The 11,561-nt window shown below is 46.0% G+C and overlaps 1 protein-coding gene across 1 annotated transcript; it reads left to right on the top strand.

Moving 5' to 3' along the window:
• The first annotated feature begins 8,167 nt into the window (after nt 1–8,167).
• Nucleotides 8,168–11,313, top strand: LOC123064722 (uncharacterized). Its single transcript, XM_044488137.1, has 3 exons — nt 8,168–9,506; nt 10,421–10,522; nt 11,163–11,313. The coding sequence occupies exons 1-2, from the start codon at nt 8,372–8,374 to the stop codon at nt 10,465–10,467; spliced, it is 1,182 nt and encodes a 393-aa protein (XP_044344072.1). The 5' UTR covers nt 8,168–8,371; the 3' UTR covers nt 10,468–10,522; nt 11,163–11,313.
• Nucleotides 11,314–11,561: the final 248 nt, after the last annotated feature.

The following is an 11,561-nucleotide window of genomic DNA, read 5'->3' as shown; positions in this document are numbered from 1 at the left end:
GAACATGTCCTACTGTGTGTGAGCTAAGTGTGTGAACACGATTTGGTAAAGGTAGCGGTGAGAGGCCATGTAGGAGTACATGGTGGGTTGTCTCATTGCAGCCGTCCTCAGGAACTGAGTTCTGTGTTTGTGGTCCATGATTCAGCTACTACCACGCATTGGGCCCGAAACCAATGGACCCTCTCGGCTTCTTGATCACCCTTGTCCTCTGTCCAGGAGTTGCAAGTAGTTTCTGGTGTTTGTAGTATGCTGGAGGCCGTGGGCAGCGCTGACCGTAGGGGTGGGCTGTGATGCGGTAGGCACATGGCACGGTGTATCGGGCGCCCGTTTGGTGTCTCGGGAACCCTGTTCACATCGTTTGGGGCTGTGAGCGAAACTCCGCCCGGATCTCCTCATGGATGGAACCCGAATAGGCGATAAACCTAGACTAGAGACTCGAGTGTTTAGGTAGGCCGTGGCCGACACCCACGTTGGGCTTCCGCTTGAAGGTTGTCGAGTACATGTCGTGTAAACGGCGGTAAGTGGTGAGAGCGTGTGTGAAGAAGTACACCCCTGCAGGGTTAACATCATCTATTCGAATAGCCGTGTCCGCGGAAAAGGACTTCTGGGTTGCTTATATCAGTTCATAGACAAGTGAAAGTGGATACTCTAAAATACGCAAGATAAGCGTGAGTGCTATGGATGGCGTTCTCATAGGGAGACGAGAGCGGATCCATAGTGGTGTATTGATATGGTGAATATGTGGACTCGTGTGCGCCACCTCAAAAGAATTACTTGCAGTCGTAGTTCAGGTTAGCCACCGAGTCAAAGCTGGCTTGCTGCAGTTAAACCCCACCTTCCCTTTGTTGATAATGATGCATATGTAGATAGTTCTGATGTAAGTCTTGCTGGGTACATTTGTACTCACGTTTGCCTATTTTATGTTTTTGCAGAGAGACTTCGGTCTCACTAGTAGTTTCGCGTGGACTTCGACGTTTAGCTTGATACCTCAGCTACGATCTTGTGCCCCCGGCAGGATCTGATAGATAGTCAGGCTTCTCAGCCTTTTTCATTTATAGATGTCTGTACTCAGACATGATAGCTTCCACTTGTGCTTTGATTTGTATGCTCTGATTGTTGGGTCATGAGACTCATGTTTGTAATATCTCGCTCCTCGGAGCCTAATGAATAAATTACTTGAGTCATAGAGTCATGTTGTGATGCCATGTTGTATTTGCACATATCGAGCATATTGTGTGTATGTTATTGAAATGCTTGGTATGTGTGGGATCTGACCATCTAGTTGTTTATCTTTAGTAGCCTCTCTTACCGGGAAATGTCTCCTAGTGTTTCCACCGAGCCATGGTAGCTCGCTACCGCTCCGGAACACTTAGGCTGGCCGGCATGTGTCCTTCATCGTTCCTGTGTCTGTCCCTTCGGGGAAATGTCACGCGATGAATACCGGAGTCCTGTTAGCCTGCTACAGCCCGGTTCATCGGAGTCCTGCTAGCCCAGTGCTACAGCTTGGATTCACTCGCTGATGACCGACACGTTCGATGCTGGGTCATGGATGCCTGTCCCTGTAAGCCTGTGCCACTTTGGGTTTACGACTAGCCATGTCAGCCCGGGCTCCTTATCATATGGATGCTAGCGACACTGTCATATACGTGTGCCAAAAGGCGCAAACGGTCCCGGGCTAAGGTAAGGCGACACCCGTGGGAATACCGTGCGTGAGGCTGCAAAGTGATATGAGGTGTTACATGCTAGATCGATGTGGCATTGAGTCGGGGTCCTGACAGTGAACAAGAGTACCTCGACTATTTGACTGCTAAGCAAGGTTTGCAGGTCGGCCTCGATGATGGTACTGACGCCGACATCGACGCCGACGGCGCCGGCACCGATGGCGGCGCCGAGACCGGCGGAGAAGATACCAGCGGGGAAGGTACCGGCGCTGATGCCGCTAACGAAAAGAGGAAGCACAAGAAGCAGAGGATACGAAAACCTAACAAACTAGGGATTGGACGACTTGCGATCACAAAGATGGCACCTGGCAAGTTTGAGCCATAAGAGCCGGAGGGACCTCGCAAGTGCTATGGGAACCAAGTAGGATGCATCCTACGGGAATGCGCGAGCATCAACGATGATGACTTAAGGAGTAAAGAACATTTGACACAGTTGCTCCTAACGAAGTTGCACAAGAGATTCAAGTTCCCTAACCGTGATGATAACATAGAACAACCGTGGGATGATCCAAAGATGAAAAAGATTAACAATCACGCCATGGGCATGTTCAACAATGATTTGGCCTCCTGGAAAGGGAGGGTGAAACGAGCTATTGAGGCTGAGGAACCCCTATCCAAGATTCTGGAGGAAAATCCGACACTTACGAAAGAGGAGTTCGAAAAATTCAAGGACACTTGTGCTACCGAGGCAGCCAAGGCTAAGGCTGCAAAATTCAAGAGCCTTCAGCAAAGGAACACGGGGAAGCATCGCCTCGGAAGCCGTGTCTACCTCGGTAAAGGCCCATATGGGATAAGGAGGACGCGGAACGTGAAGCCGCGGGTCTCCCAGACCCCTTCGTGAAGTTCACCAACCCCTTGGAGCGTGACTTCATCAGGGCCCGCTACAAGTGGGACAAGGAGAAAAAGGTTTTTTACACAGACCAGATCACGAGGAAATTGATTAGACTACTAGAGAAGCATCACCAGCTTGCAGCCGAAAGACCTACTTCTCCGATGAGGCCCAAGTGGGACACCCCTCTCAACCGGGCCTTGAACGAACTTAAGGGACTCCCTTTGGGCTAGCGGCCACAATATGGTCGTGTGCACGGCGCTGGAGACGACGCCACGTGGAAGGTGTTTTACAACAAGGGCCCGGAGGCCAAGAAGCAGGAAAAGAAGTTTAGTCAGGCGGACATCGACGCGAAGGTGAAGCTTGCGGTCGAGAAAAAAGCAGCTGAGGACGTGGAAAAAATAGCCAAGGAGAAAAATGAGTTGCTACAGCAGGCAGTCAATGCAGCTGCAACTGCCTGCAGAAATGATTTCGCTACTAACTTGGTTCCAGCTATCATCAACTGGACGAAGGAAAATCCAGACAAGACGGTACATGATTTCCCGATGCCCAGTTTCGTCGGGAGCAACTCCATGAACAACAACAACACCGCACCATCACTTTCTCACGCAACCGGGCCTCCTCTCGCGGTCGCTCCCACTCATAGTAGCCTGTCCTCAGTCTCTAGCGCGCTAGGTGGGCCTTCGTCTTTGGCTGAGCTCGATGCCGTCACGGTAATTACATGTCGCACCAACATATATATATAGAATATTCCATTTTCGTTGCCTTTTGGATGTTTTACGCCACAGACATATGTGTTTGCAGGGCGAAGAAACCCCGTGCACCATACTCTACTTGATAAAAGGCCAGAAGGTCGACGTGGGAAAGGGGATGATATTGAACCCCTTGAAACCCACGTTCCACAACTAGCCGATCCCCGCTGGGCACTTCAGGGTTAGCTTGTCTAGTGTGAAATCGGGGCATGAGGCGTTGCCTCCTCCAGTACAGCATGTGGGAGAGGACGACGAGACTCCGTTGCGGATTGGAAGCTGCAAGGGTTGGGTGTTGCTATGGCCGAAGAATCTTATTCATCTGGAGCCGGCCGAGAGCACACCAATAACCACACATCAACAAGCATGTGCGGAGACCACCACCCCGCCTACACAATTACTAGCTCCTGTAGTGCCGAGTGAGAGCGGCATACGACGTGATGAAGGGGGTGCAATAGTACTGGCTGATGTAATCGGTCCTGTAGAATAGAGAATGGATGATGAGACGGAGGTCGACCCTATGGGTTCCTCAATACAAACGCGTATGATTGTGACATAGATATGATGAGTCAACCATATGACGAATTGGGCTATCAACATGCTAATGAGGATATGGATGATATGCACGGACAGGAAGGTCGTTGGAAGGATTGCAAAAAGTCTCTCTTCATGAATTCCTCACAGGACACGCCTGAAGATGTCGCCTCAACACAGGCTCAACTAGCCGGGGGTCGTACAGTGCTTAGCCCGGGAACCCTGGGGCGGGGGTTAAGGAAGGGTCTGGAAGGTGTGCCCAAGAAAAAGGAGAGAAAGAGATCGGGGAAGATAACTGCCTCCAAATAAGCCAGAGCACAAAGCAGCCAGACGATGCATTCTGAAGAGCGTGTACCCGTGAAAGGTGCGGCCATGTTCCATCTCACGGGCGAGCCGATGCTACCGCCGAAACTGCTGGAGGCACTATCAGGGGATCTCAGAAGACTGCACGACCATGTGCTGTCGACTGAGAAAAGCCCACTAGCCTCAAAAGATTCAGTATATCCGACATACGTGGCTCGTGTGCCTGAGGGGAAGTGCTACGTCGAGACACGGCCCACGAAGGTGTTCTTCCTGCGGTTTGACCATATCTTTGAGATGTTTGTGACAAGGTGGCTCGATTTTACAATCGTCCGCCTTTTTGCGCTACATATGAGCTCCGTCATGAAGAGTGAAGAAGTCTTGCAAATCTGTGTGGCAGATCCGTACTACATGCACGAGTCTTTCTTGAGTCTCAGCGACTTTGAGTGTGAAACTGCTAGGGAGTACCTCCAAAACTTCATGGTATAGAATAAGGACCGGGAAATTGTCCTCGTGCCTTATCATCCAAAGTAAGTCAGTTCCAGACAACCCTTTCGTACATTTCAATCATTCCTTCTCTCTCATATGGGGAATAATTTGAGGTATCTTTTCCCCGCAGCAACGGGCGCGCCGTCCTTATCGTTCTTTACCCGCAAGTCTCCCACGCCGTGTACTTTGACCCTTCCAGAGACTACGAGAAAAAAGACTACACCCACATAATGAATATTCTAGATGATGCTCTCCAAGGCTTCAGCATTAGAGGTGGCCACATGCAGATCAGGAAACAAAGGAACAAGAAGATGGGTTTCGCGCATAAAACTAACTTCTCCTGCATCCATGTCCCAAAACCAAGCAAGAAGGATGGATTCTACATCGTCCATCTCATGATTCAGTTCAACATGGATCACCAAAAGCTTCGCATGAGAAGCAGAAATGATGATCATATCCACAAGTGGCTATAATCTCATGGAGAAGCGAATTATAAACTTAGAGATGACTTCTTTCGCATCCAAAGGGACATTGAGACGATCATCATGAAAGAAGTCGTCGATGAGAAGGGGATGTTCCACCACGGCCCTATATCGCGAGCTGACGTCCGAACTCGCATAGGCATGCAACGTCTAGACCTCACGCCGTTCAAGAAGCTAGAGTCCATCCTCGATGATATGGAAGGATGGAACTTCTAGTGATTTATGATGCCGATGATGATGATATGTGTCGGTTGAACTTGTATACTTTTTGTAGCGATGAAACTTTGTGATGTCCACGGTCCCTGCCGAACTTGCATAATGCTACTTTGTTAGTTTGCGTACGATGACCTGCGTACCTCTAGTTAATTAGTTTGCGTACTGTATGTTGCATCTAGTTGCTAACCCTTTCTTTTTCGGTGTTGCTCTAGTATATTTTGTTGCATATATATGATTGTACATCCTCTTCATGAACATGCATCTGTAACAGGTACCTAGTTTCTTGATGGCGAGATGGAAGTGCTGTGTCGTGTACAAAGGGAAGGTTCCGGGGGTGTACAACGAGTGGCATGAGTGTCAGGCGCAAGTGAATGGGTTCTCGGGCGCTAGCCATAAAGGCTTCAAAAGCAGACAAGAAGGAGAAGCTAGTTACTTGAGGTTCACGCTAGCGCGAGAGAGGACTCGTAACCGCCACCTCATGTACTGCATAGTTCCGCTCTCACTCATAGTGATAGCTCTTCTCGCATATACCTTTGTTTAGATGGATGACATTGTAGTTGCAAGTATTCGAGACTTGCATGTATCGCTATTTTTGAGATGATGACAAGATACCACTTTGTGTTGGATGATGATTATGATGAGACTATTTGTATGTATATGCTATGATTACATTTGTGGTCTCGCAGGCATTTGTATGTGTATCATGATGACATTTGTATGTGCTAAAGATTCTTCTATAAAGTCCGTTCAAATACTAAACAAATATGCCAAAAAAAACTACTAAAATTAGTAGTAGCGAGTGGAGAAAAGTTAGCAGCAGCGCGGTAGTAGCAGTAGCACGCACAGGAGAAGCGCGCTATAGCTATTAGCAGTAGCGAGCTCTCTGTAAGAACGCTGTCGCTACACTTGTATATCAGTAGCGCGGGAGCGCACGCGCTGCTGCTACGAGTTAGCTGTAGCGCTTTATTAGTAGCGCCGGTCCCCGCGCTACTGATACACCTAGAACCCGCGCTGCTGCTAGGCTTTTCCCTAGTAGTGAACCTGCTATACGAATCGCTATGTTTGTAAACAACATATGTGATAACTTTTGTGTAACACATTAAAGTTTTAACAACGGTGTCAAGTTTGGACCCAAATATCTATTGTTTCTTACGCAAAAAAATGTATCATGTTGTTTCTCAGGTTAGTATGTGTCATGTTTAACTTCTATACATCGCTTGAACACTTCATGAGCTGCATAATCTTTTTGAACTTTTTTATTTTTGGATGGAAATGATTGTATTGTATTTTATTGTGTCGAGTCCTCGATAAAGACATGATGGTTTCCACTTTCAATGACATTTCGATGAAATTCACCGAATTTAAGTAGACACTGAAATAATTATGTTTCAGCCAAAATATTTCAGCAATTCCAGTAGTGCACACGAATTCAAATATATTTTTAAATTGATTTTTTAATACAAGTGAATATTTCTGTGATTTGGCCGAAATAACTGAAATTCACTGGATTTCGGTGATTTTAGTTGGGGCTGAAATTTTTCTAAACTCATATTGAAAACCATGACTACCGCAAGTAAGAAATCGTATGAATGGTACCAGTACACCTTACTAGGAGGTACTCCCTCCGTTCCAAAATTGATGTCTTAACTTTGTACTAACGTCTTAGGCAAATCTTGTATTACCCATGTTCCTCGCTGTCAAAATAAAGCTAGTGAAGGACGAATCCAATTACTCACTCTCACTGACTTATGGTGACCCAATGGCCATCTTCATATTAAGCCGCATGTCGCGTCCATGGTAAGCTAGAATGGCATATAAACAATCTCTCATGAGACCATTTTTGTGTAGTTTGGGTGGAGAAAACCCCATGCGGGGCACTATGCACCAAATTGGCTAGCAAACAAGGGGGTGGGTAGCACGTTGGGCTTGGGAAGAATCAAGAATTTAATTACGGTAACTCATACTTGTTGGTCTAATCTAAACCGATATGTTTCTCGCTAGAGCGAATGAGCCTGAGCCTCAGGGGGTAGTCTGGGTAGGCGACATCCAACCGAAGCTACATCTTCTTATGAATGCCATTTGAGAGATGCTATACACACGATAGGCTGTAGACGATTTCCAGACGACGCATCTCATCAAGCCGTCAGTGCATAGTGCACACCTGGACATTACCGTCCATTCCTCTATCGTGCACACTTCGTTTGGAAATTGTCGTCCATGTAGTAGTTTCGATGCCATTTTATTACTTGAGTTGGTAGGCAACCATCAATATGCCTAGATCGGTACAGAGTGTTCTATGCCTGGAGCCTCTAGCCTGGACACTCGTCATTACTTGTCGCTCGTAGGAGTAACCCTAGTTTAGCTGAAGGCTTGTCTCTCTATTCCTTTTCCATTTTTTGTTGTAAGTTATTAAACAGTGTACTTTTGCCTGATTATGGGCTTTATTAGTTTATAGCCGAACTCATTTCAAATCTACCGTCTAACGACAGATCTTTGGTAGAACATTGTAAAAATTATATTATGAAATATTTTATTAGTCTTATCAATCCTTATTTTTTGCGGGTAATCCAAACACTCGTTCTTGCATACAAGTAGTGGTCAAAGCCCAACCATTTTGAGTTTCTAGAAAGGCATGTAAATGTATTACGAACGAAGATACTATTTTCTCCGTCTCAAAATATAAAAACGTTTTTGACACTTTATATTTTGGGACCAAGGGAGTAGTTGTTTACTTCAAATGAAACACAATTACGAAAGAAAATTAAGAGGAAGAAAAGGACACGTATTGCAGTACCCTATATTTTCAGCGTATCCAATCTTCACTGTCCGCAACCAACGGCGGACGACTCGTCTTCCGCCCGCCCCTGTCTCAGCTGTTTGTGCCCTTTATCTAGGTCTCGGGGCCGCCTCCAGCCCTCGAATCCGGTGGTGACCCACCGCCGCACTCCCTAAATCCCAAATCAACAACACACTCAAGAGGTCGCCGGAGCTTCCCATCGACGCAGCAAGCTGCTCCACCCCCAAATCCGCGTCACTGGGGAGGGATCCGGAATGATCCGCCGCAGCAGCCGCCGCCGCGGCACCTACCTGACTGACGACGACGACCTCCTCCGGGAAATCCTCCTACGCCTCCCGCCGCGGCCGTCCTCCCTCCCGCGCGCATCCGCCGTCTGCAAGCGCTGGCGGGGCCTCGTCACCGACCCAAAGTTCCTCCGCCGCTTCTATGCCCACCACCGGAAGCCGCCCCTCATCGGCGTCTTCAACGACCGCTACCCCGATAGGGTTGCGTTCAGGGCCATCCTGGGCCGTCCCAACCGCATCCCTCCTCAGCGCTTCGACCTGCGGCGCCACGGCGTCGAAACTGACTCCGGCTCCAGGACCCGACTGCTCGGGTGCCGCCACGCCCGCGTCCTCCTCATGGACCATGTGCACACAGAACTCGTTGTGTGCGCCCCTGTCACCGGCGAGCAGCGTCGGGTCCCTGTTCCCCCGGACCTCATGAGGGGCTTCCTCAACGGCGCGGTGCTCTGTGCTGCAGGCGGTCTTGGCCATGTGCACGGCGACTGCCACTCGAGCCCCTTCAAAGTGGTCTCGGTGTCAAGAAAGGATAATCGACCGACCGCCCGTGTTTACTCCTCAGAGACTGCCACATGGGGCAATCTCATAACGACAACAGATCGATGTGAGCTTGTTGCTGCTAATCCTGGGATCCTTGTTGGTGATGCTCTTTATTGGTCACCTAGATCTGTGGGTCCTGGTGGTCTCACCGACGACATAATAAAGTTTGATTTGGGTAGACAGATCCTTGCTGTCATCAAAGGGCCTCCTGGTTTCAATGAATCCTGCAGCCATCAGATCATCCATACAGAGGATGGTGTCGTTGGTCTTGCCATATTGTCACGGAGTGGACTTGAAATATGGCAAAGGAAGGTCAGCTGTCATGGTGCTGCCACATGGTTGCTGCAGAAGACTGTTGAAATGCATATTATTCTTGGGATAGCTCCTCAGAATGAAGGATCTCGCGGAGCGATGGAACTACTAGGGTACGACGAGGATAATGGTGTATTGTTTTTATATGCGGCCGCCTATGTCTACATGGTTGAACTGATGTCAATGCAATCCAATGAACTTCATCTAAGCAATTCTACCAATAAGTGTCATCCTTTCACATGTTTCTATGCACCAGGTGATTGCTCTTCTTTAGTCCTTGTATGATGGTAGTAAACAAATCGGGTAATATTTTATATATGGTTGATGGATCATGGAATACCTTTTTGTGCTTTATCAACAGAAACTTGTAGCTATAAATTTTCTACTCTAAATACCAAACTACTTCCTCCGTTTCTAAATATAAGTCTTTTTAGACATTTCAAATGGACTACAACATACGGATGTATGTAGACATATTTTAGAGTGTAGATTCACTCATTTTACTCTGTATGTAGTCACTTGTTAGAATCTCTAAAAAGACTTATATTTGGGAACGGAGGGAGTAAATGACAAAATGTGTAACTCATTGTTTTGCTTGGGAGTTGGGACCTCAAAGCTAGTAATATTCATTTGTCAAATACTACCTGTTTTGATTTCGCTATTAAAGTTATCTCATAATAATAATAAATTTCCTTCAATGTATACTGTCAGAAATAATTGTTTTTTGGTCACTTGTTACCCTGCTGGAAGTGACTAGTACACTTATACCATGCAATATAAACTGAATGTTTTTAAAGCTGAACACAAAAATCATATTGTTGCTGGAATTCAAAAGTGTGGGTGTGTTTTTATTTTTGTATGCTTGATATGTGAGATAAAATTCAAGGCAGTCTTTTTTTCTCTCATGAGCTAAAGGTTTCATTATGAGGTAGCGAAAACTAATGTTTTCAGAAATGCTCTTTGCATTGTAAGACAGATGTGACTTTCTTTATATATTTGTTAGCATCAAAAGTGGGTTATAACAGATATATGAAAAGTGAGTTATTTTTGTCAAGTTATATTTGTCGTTTTATCTGTGTGATAACTGATTCATTGTTACCTTCTCTTGTCCATATATTTTCCCCTCATAGCTTTCATTAATTGACTGCCTTATTATGCTTCTGGGTGTAGCCATTCCTGGTGGACGCAATGGACCTGAAATGCTGCAAGATACGTAGGATGATTGTCTGGTACTCTGGTTTCAGGTGCTAATGTGCTGGGATGGTTCAACAGGTAAGAGCATCTTGAATCAAATTGAAATGATAATGTGAAGATATAGTTTGTGAGATCTGGATGTTTGATTTTTGTATGGAAAATATCTGGCTGCCAATGTGGGCATTCTGCAACCATAAACTATTGCCCATTTGGCTATAGGATTCGTGCATGTCAATAGCACATACTGCAAACAAAATGATAGTGATGCCTAGGCAAATTGATAGCCAGATGTTGCATATGGTGTTGTGTGGTGTTTATATTACTTGCATGTGGCTATATGGCCATGCTTAGAGTTCTCCCTTGGTTTAGCTGTTCTAGAGTAGTAGCATTCAACTATCCCACCTTGCTAATGTACAATGTCAAAAGGCTTGAGTGATTTACTCGGTTGTGATGTATAATCCCAGGAGATACAGCGAGGGAGAATGATATATGTTAAATTTTGTGAGTTCGCACATGCATGTTGTTCACAGCCCATTTTTAATCATGTACACCCTCTATAAACTAATATAAGATCTTTTAGATCACTACTTTTGTGAGACCGTTAGTAGTGATCTAAAAGATCTTATATTAGTTTACAAAGGGATTTTGTCGCATAGGTTCTATTAGGTTTGGTCTATATTTGTATCTACTAACGGACTGGCAATTCTGTTTTTTACAGGTGAAGTAACTATGGGGTGCTGCTGCTGTTCTCACAAGTCTATCGCGTTGCATCAATGTGGTCGGCAGTGTATATATATATGTTATCTGGAAGAACTTAATGAACAACTATGTTCATAATGTAACAAAGATGCTTTTTAACTAATACCTAATCGAGGGAAGTTCAGCTTAGTCAGATTCCGTTCTATTCTCATTTTACACGGTTGTGGTCGGTAGCTCTGCTCTCCAGCTAGGCCCAGGGGAGGTTTGGGGTGCATTTCTGATTCGGTCATCCACACACATAAGATCCATATTTCTATGCACAACAAAAAAACGTATGGACGTTGACATGTTGTATTACAAAAGAAACTTCCGAAAAAAACAACCGTTTATCTGCTGATATAATAAAAGTAGTAATTAC

Source organism: Triticum aestivum, chromosome 3B (assembly GCF_018294505.1).
Source record: "Triticum aestivum cultivar Chinese Spring chromosome 3B, IWGSC CS RefSeq v2.1, whole genome shotgun sequence".
In the NCBI taxonomy this organism is placed as follows: domain Eukaryota; kingdom Viridiplantae; phylum Streptophyta; class Magnoliopsida; order Poales; family Poaceae; genus Triticum; species Triticum aestivum.
Note: the sequence above shows the minus strand (reverse complement) of the source record. Positions and strands in the feature narration are given on the sequence as shown.

Bases quoted from the DNA above. Each gene is read 5' to 3' on its own strand.
- LOC123064722 (XM_044488137.1), top strand. From the start codon at position 8,372: ATGATCCGCCGCAGCAGCCGCCGCCGCGGCACCTACCTGACTGACGAC. The intron at 9,507-10,420 runs GTGATTGCTCTT...TTCTGGGTGTAG, and splicing joins CACATGTTTCTATGCACCAG to CCATTCCTGGTGGACGCAAT.